This window comes from Macaca fascicularis, chromosome 14 (assembly GCF_037993035.2).
Source record: "Macaca fascicularis isolate 582-1 chromosome 14, T2T-MFA8v1.1".
Lineage (NCBI taxonomy): Eukaryota > Metazoa > Chordata > Mammalia > Primates > Cercopithecidae > Macaca > Macaca fascicularis.
In genome coordinates this window covers 56,793,830-56,819,869 of record NC_088388.1, presented here as the reverse complement: position 1 = coordinate 56,819,869, position 26,040 = coordinate 56,793,830, and the positions used below count along the sequence as shown (strand labels likewise).

Genomic DNA, 26,040 nt, shown 5'->3' with positions numbered 1-26,040 from the left:
CAGTCCTAGGATACCATGTAGGATCAGAGAACAATCCAAGGCAGTGGTAAAACATGCAAGATAATAATCGAGGAGTAGATTTTTTCCTCATCATTCCTTCAACTCCTTTTCCCTTCTGACTCAGGACTATATATCCAGCCTACCCAGGTGCCTAGACCGTAACAGTGAATACATGAATATGCTGTGTGTGTATATGAGATTCAGAGCGTTGTTGATAGTTTGAAATGACCTAGATCAATGAGTTTGGACTTGGTCACTAGTTTTTCTCTGCCAAGCAGAGAAAAAAGGAAAATATCTAAACAAACTCCGAGGGCTGTGTCAAACAACATGCAATCAATCAATTGTCAAACCACAGCCCTAGTCCCCAGGGCCCCTTGGGTAATATCTTGTCTTGAATTATGGGCATGTAAGGTCTGAGGCAGTGGGATGGGAGACAGAAACACAGATTGACTCCATATTGCAACCACTAGGTGGCACCTGTTCGAGGAACTGCCCAAATGGCTTGTTCACAACTTGGAGCATTGGTCAGCTTGGCTTGACATGAAATGCCAAGGTCTAGATGGGCGGATAAAGAAGCTTGCCAGGGCCAGTGCTGCCAGGCTTGGTTTGAGGAGCCAGTGCTCTAGGAGGGGCCTGGATTCATGACTCTAATGAAGAGCTCATCCTATCTAAGACAGCAGCTCCCTCCCACCACCTCCTCATTCTTTGTCCTTTAGCCCTTCCTTGTTTATAACACTCATCACTACTTGACTTTACAGTATATGTTCATTTGTTTATTGTCTGTCTCCCCAGACTGGAACCCAAATTCCAAAAGAGCAGGGCGCTTCTTTTGCTCCCTGCAGTATCCCTGGCTCCTACAATGTCTGGCTTTTAATAGGCTCTCCATAAATATATGTTGCATAAATGAATGAATGACCAAATACATAATAAGAAATCATTAGTAACTAAGGTCTGTAGTTGCACCCCCTTTACGAGATACTCTGAAAACCAAGCACTACTGAGTTACTGTCATTGTCTGCGGTAAGTGGGTTTAATTTGTATCCCTTTTATTCAACTAAGGCAAACTGCCTATATTAGAGTGGTTTCATTTTCTAAATCTATTTTGATGCTACTGTGTTCTCTGGAAAGCGCTTCCTGCTGAGTAGTGAGATCTTCATGGCTGTATCACTGACATGGATCACAGGAGCAGCCTTGCTGTGTTAATAGGTCCCTGAGGATTGTTCCCTGCGGGCTGATCGAGACTGCCTGAAGGGAGAAGGAGGCAGGGTACTACAAATATTAGGACACCTCTGAGCTGGGCTCACAAGCCCCTGGAGTGGAAGATGGTCACAGAAATGAAGCCTCACCAAGGCCTCTAAGTTTCTGTGCATGGGCCCCTACTGGCCTCTCCCGGGACCTTAAATCATAGGCAGCTGATGGCTTGCCTAGCTAGAGGGCCATATGTAACAAGGTTCCCTCAACTTGATGAGGAACTGCTTTACTCCAGCCTCAGCTAGTCCATTTGCCTCCCAAATGCTGGCTAGAAGTAGTGTAGACTTGGGTGAGGCTCTCAAGATGTATCCTCGTGTGTGAAAAGAAGCAGAGATGCTGACAGTAACAGGCATCTCTTCAGGGCTGAGAAGATTACAGCTGGGCCTGGAATGACCCCTGGGTTTTCCAGCACATAGACCCACCAACTGTGGTGGTCGGCTGCAGGCAACAGCTCCGGTGCATCTTCCTACAAAGATTTGCCAGAGGGTAAGCAAATCCTTGCACTGTGCTGTGCAGCCACTGCCTTTCCCAAGTTGCCACATGACATTTTAATATCACCTGCAAACCTAAATCCAGTGAGTACCTACAGATGACACACTTAACAGCTCAGGGCATGATTCAGAGGAAGCAATTTTCCGAAGTGAAGATAATTGTCTGTTAGTGTGAAAAGGCAAACACTTTTTTATTAGCATTGGAAATTCAAGGGAGATGTGGTTAAATCCATAGATGCAGCACTTCAGTAAATGGCTAAAGAACAATATCTATAGCTGGAAGGAAGGACTGTACAGATCCACACCCATTCAGAGTTCACCCATAGAACTAGCTCTCTTGGAGTAAAGATGGAAGCTCAGCTCTCACCTCTTCCTGTTTACTTAATAAGCAGCTCCTCAAAGTCCCGGTTCCTGTGTCCACACAGGAAATCCCAGAATTAAGAGCTTCCTGGTCTTCTTTTATTTACATGTTTCCCAGGTGACCTTAACCTGGGTAAAGTCTCATGCCTTTACTCTGTGACATTAAAACTTATATTCCAGCCCTGACCTCTCCTGGGGCTTTGTATAACCACTTGCCTATTTGAACCCTCCAGTTGGACATATGATAGGCACCTAGAACCTAGAATGGCCAAAATGGAACTCTTAACCATCTCCCCTTTTCACTGTTATATTACTGCATAAGAAGTCACCTCAAAGCCTATCATTTAAAATAATAATCACTAATTTTGCACACAAATCTCTAATGTTTTCTATGGTTCAGTGAGGACTGTTCCATGAAGCGTCAGCTGGAGCAGCTGGAGAATCCCTTTCCAAGATGGCTTACTCATGCAGCTGGCAAGGTTTGCTGGCTGTCGCCTGGGAGTTCAGCCTGGCCAGTGGGTGGAAGGACTGTGGTTCCTCTCCACAGGCTGCTATGGCTTGCTTCCTCATGACATGGTGACTGAGTTCCAAGTGTGAATGTCCTAAGGAGAGGAATTGGAAGCTGCTAGTGTCGTAAGCCCAGGGCCTGGAAACTCGTAAAGCATTACTTCTGCCATGTTAATATTGGTCAAGCAGTCACAGAGCCCAGAGTCAAGGGGAGGCGACATAGACCCTAACTGTCCAAGGAAGGAGCCTCAAAGAATTTGCAAACATGTTTTAAAACTGCTGCATATCCCAAACCTGCTCCTCCTAGTCTTCTCCATCTACCAGTTTCTTAGGCAACTAGGAGTCATCTTTGACTGCCTTCTTTCCCTCAGCCCTTCCATACAATCCCCATCAGCAAATTCTGTTGACTGTCCCCCAAAACATATCCAGATTCCTTCTACTTCTCTCCTCTCCACTACAACACCCTAATCCAGACAATACCTTCATCTGCCAACTGGATGGCTGCTTGGTCTGTTGCAGTAGTCTGTGAAAAACTCTCTCTGCCTTCGTGCTTGCTTCCTATTCACACAGTAGCCAGAGCTACCCTTTTAAAACATAAATCAGATTATCTCACTCCTCTGCCTAAATCCATTCAAAAGTTTGCAACATATTTAGAAATAACTCAAACCCCTCATTCTAGATTCCAAAGCCCGATGTAATCTGGCCGTGTCTGGTTCTCTGGCCTCATCTGTACGACCTGGTTTCTCATTAGACTACGATATACACAAATGCTTGCTCCTACCTGACAGCCTTTGCACTTGGTTTTCCTCTGTCTGGAAAGCTCTTCCCCCTAATTTTCCCAAGGCTGGTTTCTTCTTGCCATTTAGTTTTCAGTTGAAACGTAATTTCCACATAGAGGCCATCTATAATCCCCAATCCTAAAGTAGCCACACAGTCATCTGTTACAGTAACCTATTTTAATTTTCAACATAGCTGTGACCACTAGCTGCTACTTTTCATGTTGATGTATCTGTTCTTTGTCTGTCTCTTCCCTCTAAAATGTAATCTCCATGAGGGCAGGGACCTTGTCTGTCTTATCACTGCATCCCCAGGGCCTAGAAGAGTGCCTGGCAGCAGTTTGATAAATATTGATGTAGCCAGTAGAAATAGTATCTCCAGACAGCCAGCCCCCAACAGGATCACAGCATCTCTTAAGGTAGTTGAGGGTATAGAGAGGAAGCTCCTCTCTATACCTCCTGGGTGTCAGTGGCTTGTGCGTGTACCAGGAACCCAGCTCTGGTGCATGGGGCGGCCCCATGGAGGACCATAGTGACTGGGTTTATGTAGCCTCCTTCCAACCCCCAGAGTATTCCCATCCCTAGCCTTCTTGTGAAATCAGCAAGACAGGATCACACAGTCATGAGCACAAAGTTGCTAACATGCTTGGACAGAATGGTGCAGCTCAGCTCACCTCACCTTCACATCAGTGCAGTCAATAACTCGGGTTATGTGACATTCGAATTTTCATCTTATGGTCAGACTCAGAAATATAGGCCAAGCTCCAGTATAACAAAGTCCAAGTGCTTGTTTTAATGCAATTTTTTTAATGATGATGTTCAAACTTTTGAAGAGAAATCTGAAAGATTCAGAACCTAAATCTGAATATTTAGGGCCCATCCAAATAAAGAAGTTTGATTAGGACTTTTAAAGAATCAATGTTATTAACAGGTTAAAAAAGCAACACTGAGATGAAAAGCAAGTTTAACCATAATGAAGTTGTCTTTGTTTTCTTCAAAAATGCTTGTTAAACTTTTTTTTTTTTTAGCACTTTGGTATAGAGAATTGGCTGTGCATAGAACTGTTATTGAAATAACACTATAGTTGTAGGTAGTCCATCCATTAGGGAAATGGTGGCTTGTTTGATTGGATTCTTTTTTATTCACGGTAATGAGATTTTTGCTTGGGGATTTAAATGTTTAAAGATTCAATAACACTGGAAATTCAAGTTCAAGAAATGACGGTGAGGCCCCGCTGGGCTGACCCAAAGTGACATGATCGTGTGGCATTTAGAGGGTGTTTCTAGCAGTGCTGTTACTGTTAGAGAATGAGACCACCCTTCAAGGGGCTGCTCATGTCCATGGAGCAGAGTCCACCTCTCACATTTGAGAGTGGGGAAGGAAGGTGTACATGACAGGCTGGCCTCACCACACCCACCTGGACCTCAGATCCCTTGTGATGGGAAGCCCACTTGGGGAGTAGAACCCTTGGCAATACTGACTCAGGGTTGGTGAAATCTCCTTTTCATGACAATTGATGATTATTATCCACTGAGGAAATTACATTTCACCTGAACTCCCCAATCCCTCAGGCATTGGCCAGCAGAGTGTCCGAGGGCACAGCCGAAGGCGCGAGAGTCGGCACTGTGCGTTTGCTGCAGGGTGGAAGCTGGCAACGAGGAGGGCTGGCAATAAATGTACATTATTATGTCTCCAGAAGTGCTTAGTTTTTATCTATTTATTTCTAATTCTTTCTGCTTTAAGTTTTGTTGTTTTTTTTTTCATGATCACTGCTTAGAACTCAAGCTCCTGGGATCAAACTTGTATGACACAGGCTGGAGAAGGCTGTGGAGAAACCGAGTCCTCCCAGGTCTCAAGGTGGGTGGAGGGAGCCTGCAGGGGTCTCCTTCCCTCCCCTCTTGCCTGTTCTGCCTGATCAGAGCCTGCACACGAGTGCAGAGGGCTCCCTTAGAGAGCGCTGGGCTAGAGGAAGCTGAAGTTTCAGAATAAGCATCCTATTCTGTGGCCTCCTTTCCACTACAAACTCCTTGAGGAGGAGTGAGACCCCAGAAGGACAGGTGAGTCTCACCTAGGCTGACCAAAGTCCAGCTCAGCCAGCCCTTGATGTATCCAAGATATCCGCCCACAGCAGTGAGAAGCTGATGCCACTCAAAGCCATTCTCAGTCTACATCCACGATGCTGGGAAAGAAAAACCAAGTTCAATTTACCAAAATATCTGTATTATCTATAAAAATTGAACTCTAATGAGTCACTGATACTGGAGGCAGCAATATCCGACTGTGCTGACATGCAGAAGGAAGATAGCTCTGTCCCATCAACCCTATAGCAGAACATTTGTACTGAGTGGCACGTGGGCGGAGTCATTTGTAAGGCCTCAAAAACCTGGACACTTTGGAACGTAGCAATCGGATGAAAGATCTTGGAAACATCTCTCGGGACTCCTGGGCTGTGTACTTGAAATAGTTCTGGGGATGGGCCAGGACATCAAACAGAGCCTTGATAAGTTTCTTATCCTAAAAAGAACAGAATTTTTGTTACTGGGCCAAAATATTTAAATATGCTGACATTTTGCCCATGGAACTGTGATGACCTAGTATTAGGCCGTAGCTTGCTTAGCTGAAAAACACTTGAAAAATTGTTTCCTCTGATTTTTATCTTCTTTCCAGTTTTTTTTTTCCTAATTAGTTATATGAAGTATGAATTACTTTTATAAATAAAACTTTAATATGGAAAAAACCTGTTTTCTTTTTCCCAACCAGATGAATGCAACACTGAGATTTGGGAGAATTTGTAGGATTAGTGATACCACAAGTGTTTATTGCTAATTATTTGTAAGTATTTAAACTTTGGTGAATTTTAGGCTTGAAGTATACATAAGGAGCCAAGGATCTTCAACTATTTGTAATTAATAGAAAAACATCATTTGCTGCTGGTTTGGATTTATAAGCAGATTTCTCCCTGCCCCTCCACAAGTTTCCAAATTAAAAAATACAACTTCACTTGACAACACTAAAGACAGCAACCTGATTTTTTAAAAAATTAAGTCTGGTGAAGGTATAAAACTGACCTTGGCCCAGGACAGGCTCCGTGTCTGAAAGGTGGCAACACGCAGCAGGAGGAGAAGCCTTCTCCAACAGTACTTGGGAAGCTCTGTGGATAACTGCCATGTCCGCCTGAGCCATGCACTCACCTTAAGTATTTCCTGATGGTTCTCAGACGCATAGAGCCTACCATCTCGAACTATGTCTTCAATGAGTTCCTGGTAGTCCTCTGTTGGAATAAAGAACATGTTTTGCATTCTTATGATTTGTTACTTCCAAACTCGCTCTTTCACTTTTTGATAAGGTTCTGAGAAATGCCCCTTCTGTGGCTGCTATCACTTGCCATTCTGCTACTGAGAAGACAGTCAGAAGGGAACTTCCATAGACTCCACCACCTCTCTTCACATACCAGCACCTGCACCCATCTTCCTCATCCCCTCTTCCCTCAGATGAGCCTCTGTGCATCCAGTCCAGGCTCATCCCTCCACTTAGCATGCCAGGTCCATCTTCTCTCCCCAAATCAACAGTATTGTTCTAGTAATTCTGCTCTTTTTTTTCCTACATTATACATTTTTCTCTCTATTGATCTCCCCCACCCACCAGCATACAAAAATGCTGTATGTCTCTGACTTTAAAAATCCCTCCCTTGACCTCATTTCTGCCTCCAGCTTCCATCTCACTTATCTGCTCCCTTTTGCAGCAAAAATCCTTAAAAAAAATTGTCAGCACCCACTGTCTCTGATTCTTTCCCTTTCTTTCTCTCTTAAACCCAGTCCAATCAGCTTTGGCCCCCATTACTCCTCCAAAACTGCTTGGTGAGACCAGCAATGACCTCCATATTGCTAAATCCCAATGGCCAGTTCTTGGTCTTCATCCTCCTTGATGCATCAGTAGCTTTTGACCTGGCTGGTCACTCTTCCTCCTTGATCCAGTTCTTCACTGAGCTTCCAGGACACCATGCTCTTTGGTTTTCCTCCTACCTTATCCGTTACTTCTCTGAGGCTTCTTTGCTTTTCTTCTCTCTGACCTTTTACTAAAGGAGGGTCCCAGGGCTTAGTCCTTGGTCTTCTCTTCTCTGTCTACACTCACTTCCTATTGAGCTCATCAGGCTCTCCTTTCCCTCTCCACCTCCCCGCCTCCCACTTTTTTCTTTATCCTTGTATTATGTAAAACAATCAAGCTTCCTATCCACCAAGAAAGACTCTTCTCTCCTTTATTTGAATGGGGCTGGAGAGTGGAGAATTTGGCTGGTTGGGGAGGAAGAGAACTATGTGTGCGCTCTCATTAATATTTTTTGTCCTGATGTACACATTAAATGCAGCGCACGCTGTACTTCTCCAAATGCCAATCTTCCCCCTTTGAAGTCTAGCTTATTTCCTATAGTCATCATTCAAATCAAGCATATGCAAAGCACAATCTTTTCCAAATTCCAGACACAGAAAAAATGCCTCTTTGTATGCATATCGTGTGTGACAAAGCCAAACACAGTATAAGAACATCATTGAAATTGTGTGAGAGGAACTCTTGAAAAGTTTCTCTCAGTTAAGGGATGGTAAATGGAAAGTAATGGTATAATAGTTACAATTACTAATTTGATATGTTTACAATAGCATTGATACTCTATTAGTGTGGTGTCTTCTTTTATTTTAGTGAATATAAAACATGAGAATACATTTTCTTTCATCTTGAATTCCTCTGCGGCAGTGTCTCTCCTCTTTTTGATGATGGGACTGCATCATCATTGTTGCTGTGCTGCATTCTGGTGTAATAGGAAACTAGAGAGCTGTTTGCCATTCCACCAAATGCTTCCAGACTGCTATTGTTTAAAAAATATATTTCTGGCCGGGCGCGGTGGCTCAAGCCTATAATCCCAGCACTTTGGGAGGCCGAGACGGGCGGATCACGAGGTCAGGAGATCGAGACCATCCTGACTAATATGGTGAAACCCCGTCTCTACTAAAAAATACAAAAAACTAGCCAGGCGAGGTGGTGGGCGCCTGTAGTCCCAGCTACTCGGGAGGCTGAGGCAGGAGAATGGCGTAAACCCGGGAGGCGGAGCTTGCAGTGAGCTGAGATCCGGCCACTGCACTCCAGCCTGGGCGACAAAGCGAGACTCCGTCTCAAAAAAAAAAAAAAAAATATATATATATATATATATATATTTCTTCTGCTTTTAAGAACTGTGTTTCCTTACTTGCTCCAACTCATGAGAAATGCAGCAAAGTTACATTTAAGAATCCAGGCTCTGGAGTCCCAAAGTCCTGGTTCAAACCCTGCTTTGCAACCTTGCCATGCTGGGACCTTAGGTCAGTTCCTTAAATCTCTAAGCCTGAGTGGCCCCATCTATAAAATCAGGAAATAATCATGTCTACTTTATGGAGTGATTGTGAGGAAAGCACCATGTAAAAGGCACTTCAGCATGTACCTGGCAGTCAGCAATGCTCAATGCGTGTTAGCCCCGGCTACAGTTCTCACCGTTCTCCAGCTCTCAGAGGGCTCGTCTATAGCAGCCTCATGTGCACCTTCTAAATGTGATTTCTATTCTTCTGGGTTTGAAAAGAAGGTATCAAATTTTTTGGAAATACATGTTCGAATAAAACGCTCTGAGTGAAGGCCTCGGGGGCTTCTCTGTGGGGAAAATAACAGTTTCCAACTATTCTCTACTGTGACACATGCAAGACACACTCTTGTGGGCATACACTGCATTATGTGTAATTTTCCCCAGTTGGAGCTACAACTCTTTTTTTAATTAAAAAAAAAATAAAGACATTTTAATGTGTCACAAAGGCAGAGTTGAGAACAGCCATGTTTATTTTGGAGTCTCAGTGTCTTTTTGCTTTCTTCCTGATTCCAGATAGGAGAGGTTGCCAGTTGGTTGCTTTGGGGTAGATGAGGCTCTCTGTCTCTCTCAGCAGAGCCTTGTGGGAGGCATTTGTGTCTACCCCAAGAGTCAGATACTAAAACTCCTTGTCTTGGGTGTTTGACATTATTTCAGGCAACTGTAGGACAAAGATGATGATCCTTGCTTTTGTTACTTTTTGGGAAAGCTATAGAATATTGTCTTCCCAAACAATTTTGGCACTTGCCATCCTAAATTCCTTCAGTGGCTTCCTCTAAGATTAAGTCTGTCCTCCAGAGCTTGGCCCTGAAGGCTCTTCATAGCCGAACCCCATTCCCTTCTAGTCTCCTCTCTCACTGCCAAGCCCTACACACCCTACCCACTGACCAAATAAGACCATTCATCGGTCCACACATACACCAGGTACTTCATCCTTTGACTTATGTCCTTCCCTTTTTCTGAATGTTCTTCTCCCCCATTTATGCTCAAAATGTATATGTTCTTTCAAAACCCACATCTCTCAAGACTTTGCTCTATTCCTTCTAAAAGCTCATGTGAAATTAACTGCTGCTGCTGCTTCCATGCTCACCTAGGGCTTTGTGCTGTTATAGCATCTATAACTATATATATATAGTGTTTCTGTCACTAACCTTTGTGTTTCTGTCACTAACCATGTTGTTTCCAGCACTTAGCCCAATGCCTGACATAGTAGATGCTCATTAAATATTTGTTGTCTAGATGAACAAATAAGCTCATGAAGAAACAGATGATTCCTCTCCCACAGGACTGTGTGGTCCTCCAGGACAAAGGTCCAGTTCATTTTATGCTGTTAGTCCATGTTTGCCAACCAAGTCTCAGAGCTAGGTAGAGCCCCAGGGCTCAGATGGGCCAACTCTTCATCTAACATGAAGAAAATGAAACCAGAAGTCATCTGACTTGCCCAAGATCCCACAGTGAGTCAGTGAAAAAGCCAGGACGAGAACTCAGGTCCTTCCCCACCTCAGGATTCTATCTAATAAAAGCCACAGTCATAAGAAGTTAATATTTACTGAACAATTACTATGTGCCAAGCACTGCCTCAAGTCCTTTAGGAACTCTCATTGAACTCTCAAATAAGTCTAATGATTATCCTCATTCACACATTAAGAACATGAGGCTTAGAGATGCATACACAAAGTCACAGAAGAAATCATAGCCAGGCCGATCAATCTGACTCCAGTGCCCATGTTCTTACTCACCAAGCAATGCTCACTTTTAATATATTTTCTAAAACATCTTTTCCTCCTGTTGTCAGTGTCCCCAAATGCCTGTTAAAATTTGGCACTTGTGAGTCAGCAATGTCTTTTCCCCTCATCCTGCCTGCCTTTCTGAGCATGTGTGCTTGTCAGCAGTTTGCCAGCTGGCTCCGAAGTTGGCTCTGTTGAAAGCAGAGAGGCTCTTTCCATGTGCTGCAGGCTGTGCTTACCATCATACGTCACATATGGGACCTGGAACCCTCTAGCACTGTTCCCTTCATTGGATTTAAACTGAATCCACAGCTTCTTTGACCTGGAGGTGAAGGCAATGGGGCGTTCGTAGGTCTGGCAGGTTTCATATGTTGTCACAGAATTGGATGAAGCTGCCAAGGGAAGTCGGAGAGGGGTGGGGTTTAAGACTCACCACTGATCAGGCATACAGTAGATGCTCATCTTTCTAAACATTCAAACCGTACAATAAGTTATGCTCAAGAGCTCTTCAGGCCCAGCTGAGCTATCATAAGTCAAAGGTCCTGGAAATAGAGTAGATTCAGCTGGTAATTATGGACCCCCAGGGGAGGCTACGCCGGAAAGACCTGGGGCTTGGTAAGCAGCAGCAGCCCAGACTGTACCATTCACTGTAGGAGCTGGGTGAGGGCCTCCCATTCCAGAACTGACCTGTTGTCATCTAATCATCATCACCACCATTTGCTGCCTAAGACCAGGCAGTGTGCTAGGCAATTTATGGGCTTTGTCTCATTTAATCTTCTGAAAACCACAGAAAGTTGGTGCAACTGTTACCTTTTTAATAGAGAGATTACATACTTGCCCAGGGTCATATAGCCAGTATGTGGTAAAACAAGGATTTAAATCTATACTTAACTTCAGACATTTTAACCACTAATAAGGAGAGCAAACGATATAGTGGCTTCATGTGTCATCATCATTCTTTTTGTTTGTTTGTTTCTTTTTTGAGACAAGGTCTGGCTCTGTCAACCAGGCTGGAGTGCAGTGGCATGATCACGGCTCACTGCATCCTCCACCTCCCGGTCTTAAACGATTCACCCACCTCAGACTCCCGAGCAGCTGGGACCACAGGCGTGCACCATCATGCCCAGCTAATTTTTTAAAAAATTTTTTATAGAGACAGGGTCTCACCTAGGCTGGTCACAAACTCCTGGGCTCAAGCGATTCTCCTGCCTCGGCCTCCTCCCTCAGCCTGGGATTACAGGTGTGAGCCACTGTGCCTGGCCTATTACTCTAAGTGTTTCACAACTATGAACTCCTTTAGTCCTTATAATAACCCTATAAGGTAGCAACTGTTATTAGCCCCATTTTTTAACAGATGAGAAGACTGAAGTGCAGAAAGATTCAGAATGTGTGCCCGAGATCATAGAACTAATAAGAGGTGGAACTGGGACAGAGATCCAGGCAGTCTGGCTGCAGAGCCCCTCATTACACTGCCCGTAAGCCGTGTTGATAGCAGTCTTCCTTTATGGACACTGGACCATGAATCAGGATAGGAGGACAGGTCCCCACCTGGCCAGGCTCGGTCAGTCCCCAAGCCATCAGTTGCAACTCAGTATGAGGCCTTGTCTGGGGCCAATACTGCATGCTCCTCACTGGCTCTCCGGGTCCTTGTGGAAGAGGGTCCAAAACACCCCAGTGAGCACAGAGGGGAAGACTGACCTGCAGGGTCACTACCTCTGGGGTCCAGCAAGACGCTTCAGTGTGTGGCTTTCATTTAAATTTTGTTTCTCACCAACTCTATAAACTCATGTTCACCTCTGCTCTAATATGGAGGTGACGTTCTAGGCCTGCTCCTCACATTGAAAGCCTGGGGAGCAGGTCATTAGGCTTCCCAGCTGGCCTGAGAAAGGGAGGGAGGCAGGGAGTGAGACGCACAGGTTTTCCGCATCACCAGATAGTCTCCACAGTCGTCCTCTATGGGCAGGAAGATCTCAGGAACCACGATCAGGATGCGGCGCTTGGGGGGTGGGTTGATGGTCCACGTACACTCGGTGTTGGCTGGGTAATTGCCTGGGTAGTTTGGGGATTCAATGTATCCAGTGAAATCTCCCAGCTCCCCTCCACATCTTCTGTCTGGAAAAGGAGATGCCCTGAATTATGGCACGACACTGTCGTCTCTGTCCTGACCACCGCTAGCTTGCTGAGCCCTGCAGCATCCCTGTTGCCACCCAGGAATGGGGCATGAAAATGACACCATCTGGGAATGAGTCTGTCCTGTAACCCTCAGGGCCCCCTGTGGGAGCCAAACCATTAAACTCCCCACAAGCAGTCTACCCCTCTGAGTTCCCGAGGCACCGTTTTCTCATTAGCCTGAAAGCGTTCACAGTCAGGGCAGGTATTTGTGAACAAAAGGATAAATTTAGCTTTCAGTATTTTATTTACCAAGTCCAAGTGTCAGAGGAACCCATGAGACAGAACTTCTAGGTCTCTCAAACTAGGGGGAACAGAGCTCATTGCTCTGTGGAGACTATCTGACCCTTTTTCAGAGAACTTTGATGAAGACAGACATACATTTTTCACTTTTCTCTCTGGTTAAGATCACATCTTATTTTTTATTCACCTCTAATTTAAAAAAAATTATTATTATTTTTGAGATGAGGTCTCTCTCTGTTGCCCAGGCTGGAGTACAGTGGTGCGGTCATGGCTCACTGTGCCCCTGACCTCCTGGGCTCAAGCCTCCCAAGAAGCTGGGACCATATTCAAGTACCATCATGCCTGGCTAATTTTTTTTTCTTCATTTTTTTGTAGAGACAAGGTCTATGTTGCCCAGTCTGGTCTTGAACACATAGGCTCAAGCTATCCCAGCCTTGTCCTCCCAAAGTGCTAGGACTACAGGCATGAGCCACTGTACCCAACCCATTTTTTATTTATTTATTTATTTTTTTTATTTTTTATTTTTTTTTTTGAGACGGAGTCTGGCTCTGTCGCCCGAGCTGGAGTGCAGTGGCCAGATCTCAGCTCACTGCAAGCTCCGCCTCCCGGGTTTACGCCATTCTCCTGCCTCAGCCTCCCGAGTAGCTGGGACTACAGGCGCCCGCCACCTTGCCCGGCTAGTTTTTTGTATTTTTAGTAGAGACAGGGTTTCACCGTGTTAGCCAGGATGGTCTCGATCTCCTGACCTCGTGATCCGCCCGTCTCGGCCTCCCAAAGTGCTGGGATTACAGGCTTGAGCCACCGCGCCCGGCCCCCATTTTTTATTTTTAAGGAAGGAAGAAAATTCTAATTAGCTATCAGTAGGTACAGGGCATGCTGGATACTTATGTCTGGCACCAAAGGCAGAGGCTGCACATGCATGCACAGACCCCTCCCTCACCCACAGCACCCAGCTGCATCTTCATTCATCTAATCCCACTCATCCCAGAAATGTCACCCAAAGCTCTGAGAGCTCAGAAATGAGAGAGACACAGTCTTTACTCTCAAGGAGCTCATTATTTAATACTGTCAGGTAAATCTGTGCAAGAGAAGATGTTGAAGGGATTACTTTTTCCATCTCTAGTTACAACTGGGATTTATTATTACTAGAAAAAAAACAAACAGGCTTTTCTTCTTGGAAGAAAAGAGGAGGAAGGGGGAGCCATGGGGCAGAGAATTGCCTTCAGTCCTGAACGGCTGCCCTAGGAACTGTGCCATAAGGCTCCCATGGGGCCAACCAACGGCCAGGTGGTGGAAGACAAGGGAACATTCATCTTGTTCTAACACTGTGAGCTTTCCAAAGTCCAATCCACCAACAAGCTAGGATATCATGAGGTAGCGAGCTTCCTGTCATAGCAGGTATTCAAGAAGAGACTAGATGGAAGGCTACTTATAAAGATGTTGTTAAAAGGACTTCCTTGCAATAGAAAACCAGGTGACCTTTCAGTCATAAAGTTCGAATGATTTACTGCCCCCCTCAGTCCCAAGCTCCTCTGGTTTAGCGGGGGCCTCTTTGCTTCTCTGATTGCTGTCTTAAAGATTAGCTGGGATTTACTTTTGGCCTTTACTGGAGAGTTTTTGTTGTAATTTTGGTTATAAATGATGGCTTAAAAAAAAAAAAGCCTAGACAGCAAGTCCTTAAATGATTTGCTTCCCCCTTCCTATAAAACACTAACCGGTCTCCTCAGCATCTATCCGAGGCTTTGCCTCCTGGTCTGCCTGAGACTCCCTTTAGCGCATTCTAGCCTGAGATCCAAGGGTCTCCTCCCAAAAGGCCTTTTGCTTTCCTCCATCTGTGCTTCCCTCAGCTGCTCTCTCAAACATAAGGCTCTTTCTCCTGCTCTTTCCCCATCGTCTCCATCAAAACCTTCTCACACCCTCCAGAAGCCTTTCATTATCTCTCGAGACAGAGTCAATTGCTCCTTCCTCTGCAGTCTCACTGCCTGAGCTCCCTGCAGGGTCAGCGATGCTGATTTATTCTGCTTGATATCAACCAAGTCCTGGCAGAATGCTGGGCACGTAACAGGTCCTCAGGCAATGCATGCTGAGCAAGGGTGGGCTGAAATTATGCCCCAGGAAGGAAATTAAGGCAAGTACAGCTTGTAAGTGTGCCTGAGGAAGTAGCCAGGATCAATAAAGATGAGTCGCTCTGCACAGTCAGGCCCTGCTCTCTCTCCACGCTGGTCTGCATGGCTGTGAGCTGGACTCAACATCTATGTGGTTCTGAGTGAACCTGGGACCTCTGCCCCATGCCCCCTGCTCTGAGTTGGACCCAGACACATATCTTCTTAGCCAGAACTGTGAAAAGCCTTAGAGAGAGAGACCTACTTTTACACTGGGTTATGTTTGTGGAGCCATCAAAGTCAGTCGTAGTATTTCCTGGGCAAGAAACACAATTATCTTTTCCAAATTCAGGCTGGTATGTTCCCGCTGGGCAACGAATACATCGGTGAGTGGTGGTGTTGTAGAAATGTCCAGGTGAACATTGAACTGTGGGGCAAGGGAGGGTGAAAAGAATGAAAAAAGGAAAGATTATTTTAATCAAATGCAGCACAAAGATTTTAAAGTTTGTGAAAGAAATGTTTATGTGCAAATGAAGTAGGGCTTTCCTACCAATCTGGGGCTAATCAACACTTAATCCCTAAATAGGCAGTTTGGATGGGGCTCATGAAACAGAGAAATCCAGAGGGACAAGATATGTGTGTATCTCCAAAGAGTTTCTGGAGAGTCAGGCATCAATGATCAATGTTCACAACTCCAGTCTTCATGCAGAGCATATCTGTGAGTATGAGGGCAGGCGGTTGCAGAACTGAGTTGGGTTTAGAGTTGGGCTCCCTGGGAAAAGGCAGCTGGAGTGGGGTTCTGGAGAAGGGATATTGGGGGGATGTTCTAGGTCAGGGCACTGAGATGGAGGAGGGCTAGAGGAAGGAACCAGGGGAACCTTTGTACCAACTGGCTCATCGGTGCCTGATCATCCCTTGTCAGCCTGTCCAAAGGGGCTAAGGTGGCTGGAGGACAGCTTGTCCAGTGAGTTCCTGTGCCCCCTGCACATCCTGCAGGGGCAAGTGGAGCTGGGACCCCCAGCCACTGGGGCACTGCATCAGGCTGGGCTTGACTGGAGCCTCACCAGACTCCCATGATACTTAGAAGGGAAATCCAGTCCTAGAAAAAGGCAAGCTGCCAAGTGCTCACCTCTGGTTTCACAGTCCTGAAAGGAAGTAGCTCCCTGATGTTTGGTGGGAAGGCCTCCTCCACAGGGGAAGCAGGAAGTTCGGCCAGCTTCAGGCTGGAACGTGCCTAGGGCACAGAGCTGGCAAGGTGCAAAGCCATCTGCAGAATATTCACCAGGTTGACACAGACCTGGAAGGACCAATAGCCTTACATTAGCAAGGCCCCCAGGCAGACCCTTGCCCCCAACTCTCCAGATGAGATCAACTTCAGTCCAACCTGTCACCCCGTGCTGACCTCAGTTCCCACCTCAGTCAGAGAGCACACAGTCAACACTGCGGTGCTTCTGACCCTTAGTCAATGGCACATGAGTGCCTGCTGTTTATACACAGGGCTACACAGCACAGTGCAAAGATGGAAACCAGTAAGTCAAATGTCAACTGCTTCCAAAGTATAGGAAGGCCTGGGGAGTTTTCAGGCTTAGGTCTACACACTGCCTAGGCATCCCCTGCAAGGCAGGAGAGGGAGTTCTCTGCCCTGGAACCAATTTGGTAATTAGATCTAGAAGTACCCCTTTACCTAGCTGATTACATCCTAGTGATATAAAGAGTGATCCGGACTGGGCTTGATGGCTCATGCCTGTAATCTCAACACTTCGGGAGGCTGAGGCAGGAGAATCACTTGAGCCTAGGAGCTCAAGACAAGCCTAGGCAACATGGCGAAATCCCCTCCCTACAAAACATTTAAAAATTAGCCAGACACAGAGGCACATGTCTGTAGTCCCATCTACTCTGGGACTGAGTCAGGAGGATCACTTGAGCCCAGGAGTTCCAGGCTGCAGTGAGCCATATTTGCACCACGGCACTCCAGCCTGGGTGATCCAGCACAACCTTGTCTCAAAAAAAAAAAAAAAAAAAAAGGTGACCCAAAGAGTCTCCCCTCTTTTAACAATAATATTTACTAAGTTAGATCTTACACATGTTACACCTGGGACAAGAAACACAACCATAAACAAACAAAAGGATTTCTAAAAGCACATGTTCCTCAGGAATTAGTCATTGGCAAGATGCTATCAAAGTCTGCTATCTCTTATATTCTTAATCATCTCCCTCCATTAATCATAGTGGTCTTATTTTCCCCCATAAGTTATAGATATGATAGCATTTCAAGAGCACACACCCTTGGGAGGAGCCTGGAGCGTGTCAGACCTGGGTTCTGATTCCACATTCTCCACTTGGCTGTGTGACCTTAAAAGAGTCACTTTAGCCTCGTGGAGTTGTAATGATTATATGAATTATGCATAAATCATATAATATACTTAGCATAATGCCTGGCATAGGTGAATATTCAATACATGCTAGCTATAATAACCATTATTACTAATATTCTTATTGCTGTCAATTTTTTTTTTTTTTGAGACAGGATCTCTATTGCCTAAGCTGGAGTGCAGTGGCACAATCACAGCTTACTGCAGCTTGACCTCCTGGGCTTAATAACTATCCCTGCGCCTCAGCCACCTGAGTAGCTGGGATTACCATGTGCCACCACGCCCAGCTAATTTTTTTTTTTTTAATTTTTTCTACAAACGAGGTCTCACTATGTTGCCCAGGCTGGTCTTTAGGGTTAGGGTTAGCCACCTGAGCTCAAGTGATCCTGAACCCAAAGTACTAGGGTTACAGGTATGAGCCACCATGCCTAGCCTAAATTTTTCTTAATAAGGTCACATAGGCTGGGTGCAGTGGCTCACACCTGTAATCCCAACACTTTGAGAGGCCGAGGCGGGTGGATCACCTGAGGTCAGGAGTTTGAGACCAGCCTGGCCCACATGGCAAAACCCCGTCTCTGCTGAAAATACAAAAATTAGCAGGGCATGGTGGCATGCACCTGTAATCCCAGCTTCTTGGGAGACTGAGGCATGAGAATCACTTGAACCCAGGAGGTGGAGGTTGCGTTGAGCCAAGATCACACCACAGCACTCCAGCCTTGGTGACAGAGACTCTATCTCAAGAAAATATAATAATAATAATGTCACATAAAAGGGTAAGTACATGCTGAAATGTCCCCCCTTATCAACCTTGCAGTTAGTTTTGGAGTTTTATAACAGGCCAAAGATATTATAGGAGTCACACAGTCAATATGAGGATTTGATTTTTAAGCCAGAAACAGCCTTGCAGTTGAGTCTGGAGTTACTTAGGTGGGAAATAAAGCTGAGGCTGGGAGTCACTCCAAGGACAGCTGTGGGAGCAGCACAGGGGATCTTCACTCTGTCATGGCCATCAGATACAAATCACCATTCAGATCACACTTGCCACTGGAGCCCACAGAGTGTCAATACAGCCAGCCCTTCTCCCATTTAATAAAAGGAAGACATTTAATAATAAAACAAATAGGAAAGCCCACAGAGCTTGAGATTGACTTCAAAGTTAACATTTTGTAAGAGATAATTAAAAGCTCTTCACAGAGGAGGTCCCAGTTTTAACAAAATAAATGGATATATTTGTTTTAAATAAAAAAGCTATGAATTTGAGACCAAAGCTAGAGAAAACCCCAGACCTCCTCTCTTCATTTTAACACTTTCAAAACAGTACCTATAGACAGGGAAATCACTCAGGTTTCAGGTGTATATATTTCCAGTGAATAAAGCGTGCAGTTGCAACACTTACACTCTTCTGCTAGTGTATTCTACCCCATCTTCATTTATTTGCTCGAATGAGTATCTGCCCAGCATGTATCAGGCACTGACCTAGGCACTGGTGAGCCAAAGATGAGCCAACATGGTCCCTACTTGTAGGAAGCCCCAGGTGAGTGTGCATTGTCTGGAGTCCTTGAGATGCCTTCTGTCTAAACAATGACATCAGAGATGGCAGGAGTAGGAAGGAACAGACAACATCCTTACCTCCACATTCAGACACATTCCAAGATTCTGGGGTCTTCAGGGTCCCAGAATTTCCTGGTCTTGGGCATGGTTCACAAGTAATTTGTCCTTCCTCATTTTGGAAGGTTCCGTTTGGACATAAAATGCAGCGTTCTTGTGCTCCATCATAATAGGTCCCAGCCCTGCAACTGACTAGCCAAAAGGGAAACAATCTGGTCAGTGTGAACACAAAGGCCAAGGAAGGATGATGTGAGTTCTAGAGATGAAGGCAAATAGATGGCACTGACCACACCACCCACCGCATGCAAACTCCCTGAATACACAGTGTGCCCAGCCTCAGTTCTCTCTGCACACCTCTGCACAGCATGATATTTATTGCCCTGTAAGAGGGGTTTACAGGTCTGTCTCTCCCCAGACCATGAGCTCCTTGAGAACAGGGATCACAGGGGTTCTAATTATTTTTGTAGCATAAGCACTTGATGGTTGAAGAGAGATTTAAAAAAATCCTGGATCTCCCTACTTCACAGGGCTGTTGGAACAATTATAGAGATGAAAATCATTCACTGAACATAGGTCTAGTCCTGGAAGAACAGAGTGTTATTAATTCTGCTTGGTGGCATCCTGAAAGGTGTCCTAGAGGAGGTCACATTTGTATCAGGCCTTGAAGGATGAATAGGATCTTCACAGGTGGGAAAGGGGGCAGGTTCTAAAAGTTCATGCATTAAATCAGGAGGAGAGGAAAGAAAAGGTTGGGAACAGACTTCAAAAGTTCTTGAGTGCCAGGCATTTGGATTTTATTCTCACAGGTAAAGGAATCATTGAAAGGACAGGAGCCAGGTATGGTGGTTTGTGCCTGTGGTCCTAGCTACTGGGGAGGCTAAGGTGGAATCTCCTGAGCCTAAGAATTTGAGTCCAGCCTTGGCAACATAGTGAGAATGAGACCCCTTCTCTAAAAAAGAAAAAAGAAAAGAAAGGAGAGGAAGATGACCAGAAGCTGTGTTTTGAAAAGCTCATTCTCTGGTGGCCAGCTGGGATGGGTAGTGATCTCAAGACTCTTACAAAATAGCACACTTCAGGTTCATAATAAATAATACAATGGGCTGTGAGCAGTGGCTCACACCTATGATCCCAGCACTTTAGAAGGCTGAGGTGGGTGGATCACCTGAGGTCAGGAGTTCCAGACCAGCTTGGCCAACATGGAGAAATCCCGTCTCTACTAAAAACAAAACAAAACAAAACAGAAGCAGAAAAATTAGCTGGGTGTGGTGGCGCACACCTGTAATCCCAGCTACTTGGGAAGCAAGGCAGGAGAATTGCTTGAACTCTGCAATTGCAGAGGTTGCAGTGGGCCGAGATGGTGCCACTGCACTCCAGCCTGGGTGACAGAGTGAGACTCTGTCTCAAAGAAAAAAAAATAAATACAACAAAGCGTAAATGCTGGTAAATAAGGAAATTCATAAACGTTGCTTCTGATTCTATTTCTAGTACTGTTAAACGTAGATTTGTACCTTATTTTAGGCTATGAATATGAAGCAAACTTACCAAATTTGGCTCCCTACTATTCAAACATCATCAACAGAGTCATCAAAGTAGCATTTCTAATGACTAACATTTGTTGAGTACTTATATCAGACACCATGCCAAAAGCTCTACATATAGTATCTCATTTATTCCTCAACATAGCCCTAAGGATTTAGATGCTATTATTGGCACCATTTTACAGAAACAGAGACTTAGGGAGGTTAATAATTTGGCCAAAGTCCCACAGCTAATTTGTGAAATACTCCTATGGTACTGTAAGATCAAGAGCTTCGAGTTTAAAAGGGAAAAAAGTTATTTAACAAAAGGGCAGATGTAAGTGCAGTTGAAGACTTTATCAAGGATTTTCTATGGGGCTAGGAGAGTTTGACTGGAACAAACATTCTCTATATGTAAGCTGCCAAGAAATAGAAAAAAATTACATGATAAAGTTAACTATTACAGCTCTCCAGTGTCTATAACAAGGGAAATCGGTTTTCATCCTATTCTACAAATGTAATTTGTATATATACTCTTAGGGTTAAACATAGCAAAGGTCTCTGTTGTAAGAAATAAAAGTGTCTTTTCATTATTCATTCCATAATCTTAAAAAAATCAGGCTTTTGGATCATGGTAAGCTAAAATATGCCACATTTTAAATATTATTTCTACAATTCAATGTAACCAATCAATAAAGTCTATCCTAATATCTAAATCTTAAACTCATATTTCTTGGATTTTCTTTTACAATATTCATGTATCATTTAAATACAATTATATATATATATATTTTTTTTTTTTGAGACAGAGTTTTGCTCTTGTTGCCCAAGCTGGAGTTCAATGGCGTGATCTTGGCTCACTGCAACCTCTGCCTCCCGGGTTCCAGCAATTCTCCTACCTCAGCTTCCTGAGAAGCTGGGATTACAGGTGCACACCACCATGCCTGGCTAGTTTTTTGTATTTTTCATAGAAACAGGGTTTCACCATGCCAGCCTGGCTGGTCTCGAACTCCTGACTTCAGGTGATCCACCTGCCTCAACCTCTCAAAGTGTTGGGATTATAGGTATTAGCCACCACGGCTGACCACAATTTTATATTTTTAAAAAATTAAAAGTGAACCAAATTCTTGTTTTATTGGCAAACAATATTATAATGAGATTGATGGCAAACAGAGTATAATTCCAGACTTCTTCTCTAAATGCAGCCCTACTGGATAATGGTTTCCATATCACTCTGGTTCCAGCCCAGCTCTCATGTAAAGCTGGGCTGAATTCTGTACTAGGAATTCACGTTTTACCCTATGTCCCACTTGACTCTTTCAGTGTCTGTAGTGGGCCAGTGAATCAGAGAATAACTCCTTCATGGCTCTAAGGAGCCTGCCTGTCATGAAGACTGGCAGAAAGCAGGTAAAACCAAGGCTGTCCAGAGCCCCTCTGCTCAGCCATTTCTATTTGAAGAAGAGCTGTTTTTATAATACTCATCCATGGAAGGGAAAGTGCCCATATGGTGACAATGATTCCAACAGCCCCATTAATCATAACTTAGAGTCACATCACCATGGTCTGTTCCATCATGGTTCCTCTGGCAGAAAACAGATGCCCTCGGCAGGTGGACACCACCAGGCCTGGTTCTCACTGAGCTGGGGACCAGGACAGGCTCCTGCTGCTCTGCTGTCCCTTGCTCCTGAGAACTCTTTCAACCTCCACAGCCTTTGCAAGATAACCTTTAGAGAGACCTCACAATATCCCACCTCTGTGCCATTTCTTAACTGCTCGAAGGGCTGAGAAACCCTTCAGGCTGCCCTGTGGAAAAGAGGGCACCAATTCTTTTTCCTCACAATGAAAGGCCTGCTTCACATAAACAAACTCATATTGTCAGTCACCATTTCCATTTTCCTTCCAGAGAGAAAGGCCTGCAGAAATAATTCATGCCAAGCACCTCCCAAATATATTTGATTCTTTCACAAGGTAAAAATGAGCTAAACACTAAAAGGTGACTCTGAAATATCATGAAGGGATGCCTGAAAACAGCTCTTTGCAAATGTGCTGAGAATCTGGCCTGTGGAGACCTCAATCACATGTTCCAGTGGCTTCTCTCTTCTCCTTCAGCAGCCAGCTTGTTTTGCTGCCCAGGACAAAGGAGTCAATTGCCCCCAGAACACTTCACTATCACAGCAAAGCTTTTGTCTGCCTTCAGTGACCATTAAAATCTCATTCTCAAATCCCACACAGCTGTTTTCTCTCCTTCTTTAAAAAAGATATGAGAAAGCTTTTCTGATGCAAAAGGGACAGACCAGCAGGATGAGGATTAATGGCGACAAAGAGGCCTCAAGCCTTGGCCTCTTTCAGCACTGTGGCCTTTGAGTATTTCAGGCTATGGACAAACACTATGGTCTCTCTGTGGCTCAGATGATGAACCTAATAAAAGGGGTCACCCTCTAGCATTGGACTGTTTTCTTAAGAATCACGCCTTGACTTCTGAAGAAGAGCCACAAGCAGCCTACACGGATTCCCAGGGTGCCCCAGGGCTGCTGCTTTGTCCCAGTTCAGAAGCGCTGGTGCCCCAGGCAGCGCTGGCCTCAGGATCCTGGTTTGAGCTTTCTTTAAATGACTGCCCCCAAGATAACAGGGGACAGTGCCTTCTTGGGCTGAGAGATTGATTTTTCATTGTCCAGGTTTTTGACCTGTGCTCAGGTTTGCTCTTTAAAAACATTCCTATAGTTAGGGCACAGAAATGAGCCCAGCTTGACGCCTTCTTCCTTATTGGGTTCCCAAATGCACACTGTTCTTTCCATGCCTAGTTAACTGGAGTTGAGATTTCACTTCTTTTAGAGTGCCTCTTTTGCCCTCAATTTAAATATTTCTCCAAAGATTTGCCCTTTGCCCTCTTTTCTCTTAATGTTATCTGCTATCCTTGGGATTTCATCTGTTGTCCCTGTGAAGATTCATTTACTCATTCATTCAATAAGTACTTATTGAGCACTCATTATGTGCTGAGTACCGTTCTAGCAGAGAAGACAGATATGACCCTGTTCTAATGGGGTTCTCAGGGAAGTAAATAAATGAGCAATAAATCTCAATGAGCAAACAAATATGTAATCAAATGCAAGTAGTGGTATGATGAAGAAAAGGAAAACAGGGTAAGAGGACAAAGAAGGGGTAGGGATGGAGTTTGTATGTATGCTATTTTAGAAGTGTGGCCAAGAAAGGCCTTTCTGAACAGAGACCAGAATAAAATGTGGGAAATAGGCTGGGCGCTGTGGCTTACACCTGTAATCCCAGCACATTGGGAGGCTGAAGCAGGAGGACTGCTTGAACCCAGAGTTCAAGACCAGCTTGGGAAATATAGTGAGACCTTGTCTCTCCAAAATCACCTTAAAAAGTTAGCTGAGTGTGGTAGTGCATGCCAGTGGGAGGATAGCTTGAGCCCAGGAGGCGGAGGTTGCAGTGAGCCAAAATCACACCACTGCACTCCAGCCTGGGTGACAGAGCAAGACCCTGTCTAAAAAACAAAGACCAAAACAAAACAAAACAAAACAAAAAACAGGAAATAGCCTTGCAATGAGATTGCCTAATAGCAAGAAGGGCAGTGTAGTAGGAACACAGCATAAGCGGGTAGGGCAATAAGAGATTAACTTTAAAAAGCAAGCAAGGGCCAGATCACACGGGTGCTTAAAAGCCATGGTAAGAAAATTAGAACTTACTCAAAGTATGTTGGAGGTTTGAAATGGGGGAGTGACACAGTCTGATTTATGTTTTTCTTTTCTTTTCTTTTTTCTTTCTTTTTTTTCCTGGAGACAGGGTTGTGCTCTGTCACCCAGGCTGGAGTGCAGTGGAATGATCATGGCTCACTGCAGCCTTGACCCTCCTGGGCTCAAGTGATCTCCCACCTCAGCCTCCTGAGTAGCTGGAACTACAGGCTTGCACCACCATGCCCAGCTAATTTTTTAACTTTTTGTAGAGATGGGGTCTCCTGGGCTCAAGCGGTCCTCCGTCTCGGCATCCCAAAGTGAGCCACTGTACCCAGCCTAATTTATGTTTTTAAAAGATGTCCTGGCTGCTGTGTGGAGAACAGACGAAGGCCAGGCAAGGCTGAGGAGAACAGTTCAGAGCCTGGTACAACAGACTGGGCAAGAGATGATGGTGGCTTGAAACAGAGCAGTAACAATAACGGAGAAGGAGAAAACTGGTCGGATAAAGGAAATTACCTGAAGGCAGAGCTGACAGGATTTGCACATGGACTGGATGAGGAACATGACATAAAGGGAGAGATAAAGATGACTCAGGCTTTCGACTTGAGCAACTGGGTGAGGAGAGGTGCCCCTTACTGAGATGCTGGTTTGGGAGGGAGGATGCTGGTTTGATTTGATTTGATGCTTGGGAGGATAAGAAGCTTTGAGATGCCAGTTGGCCATCCAAGTGCAGATACTAAGATGGCACGGATTCTACTGGTGGTCTCTGAGGCGGAATACTACACCTCAGGGGTTGACAAGATGATCCACCGGTGGGAGCACGTTTCTACACCCATGCCTACGAATTTTCACCTAAAATAAGAAACAAACGAAGCTCCCCTGGTTTAGAATATGGTGTAAGAGCAGCCTCTCAGCCAGTCTCCATTTCTGTGAGGCAAAAGACACATGTGAAGAGCCAGGGTCGCCAAGAAAAGAGAAGCACTGGTACCCACAACTCAGGCGCAAGGCACTGACTGACTCTCGCCTCTCAATACATAGAGAACAGTGACAGCTTAGCTATGCCTGGGTAATGAGATGTCCTGACTATATTATCGTGTTTTAACCAAACTAACCATCACAAAATAGAAAGCAGCTTTGATGGATTCCTGGAAAGAACACTCGACTGAAGGGCGTAAACATGACGCGCGCCCATGCGCACCACAGGAGTGTCCGCGCTCCGCGGGCGCATCTTCTGCTCCTAGCACAGCAACCATCCGCGTACGCACCACAGGAGAAGGCCCGCGGCATCTTCTCCTAGCACAGCAGCCACCCATGTCCGCACCACAGGAGAGGACCCGCGGGCGCATCTTCTGCTCCTAGCACAGCAGCCACCTGTGTCCACAGTGGAGCGGAGGTTTCCCATCCAAGACCCCCAGTGGGTGCCTGGAACCCCGGAGAGTACCACACCCTATATACACTAGGGGTTTTCCTGTGCGTGCTTATTCATGATAAAGTTTCATTTATAAATTAGGCACAGCAAGAGATTAACAATAATAATAAAATAAAACAATTATCACAACATACTATAATAAAAAGTTATGTGAATGTGGTCTCTCAAAATATCTTATAGTACTGTACCATTCTTGTGATCTGTCAGTCTGATAACTGAGATGACTACTATGTGACTAACACGCGGGATACAGGGAGGATTCATATCCCAGGCAGGATGGGGAGGGTACACACTGTGGGTATGCGGGATAAAGGGAGGATTCATATCCCAGGCAGGATGGGGAGGGTACACACCGTGGGTACGCGGGATAAAGGGAGGATTCATATCCCAGGCAGGATGGGGAGGGTACACACTAT

At 45.0% G+C, this 26,040-nt stretch overlaps 1 protein-coding gene across 24 annotated transcripts in view; it reads right to left on the bottom strand.

Annotated features, from left to right (window-relative positions):
- Window positions 1-1,914: 1,914 nt before the first annotated feature.
- SCUBE2 (signal peptide, CUB domain and EGF like domain containing 2) overlaps window positions 1,915-26,040 on the bottom strand; it is a 76,314-nt gene continuing 52,188 nt past the window's right edge. For 20 of the 24 annotated variants that reach the window (XM_065528585.2, XM_015435137.4, XM_065528581.2 and 17 more), the window contains 7 exons: window positions 19,008-19,178; window positions 16,136-16,303; window positions 15,272-15,433; window positions 12,407-12,604; window positions 10,732-10,884; window positions 6,577-6,656; window positions 1,915-5,899 (listed from right to left, as the gene is read on the bottom strand). In XM_065528585.2, the coding sequence (XP_065384657.1) occupies window positions 5,747-5,899; window positions 6,577-6,656; window positions 10,732-10,884; window positions 12,407-12,604; window positions 15,272-15,433; window positions 16,136-16,303; window positions 19,008-19,178 (1,085 nt within the window). In that variant the 3' untranslated portion in view covers window positions 1,915-5,746. The remainder of the gene's footprint in view (window positions 5,900-6,576; window positions 6,657-10,731; window positions 10,885-12,406; window positions 12,605-15,271; window positions 15,434-16,135; window positions 16,304-19,007; window positions 19,179-26,040) is intronic. The other 4 variants (XR_012423405.1, XR_012423407.1, XR_012423406.1 and 1 more) reach the window with 1 other exon arrangement.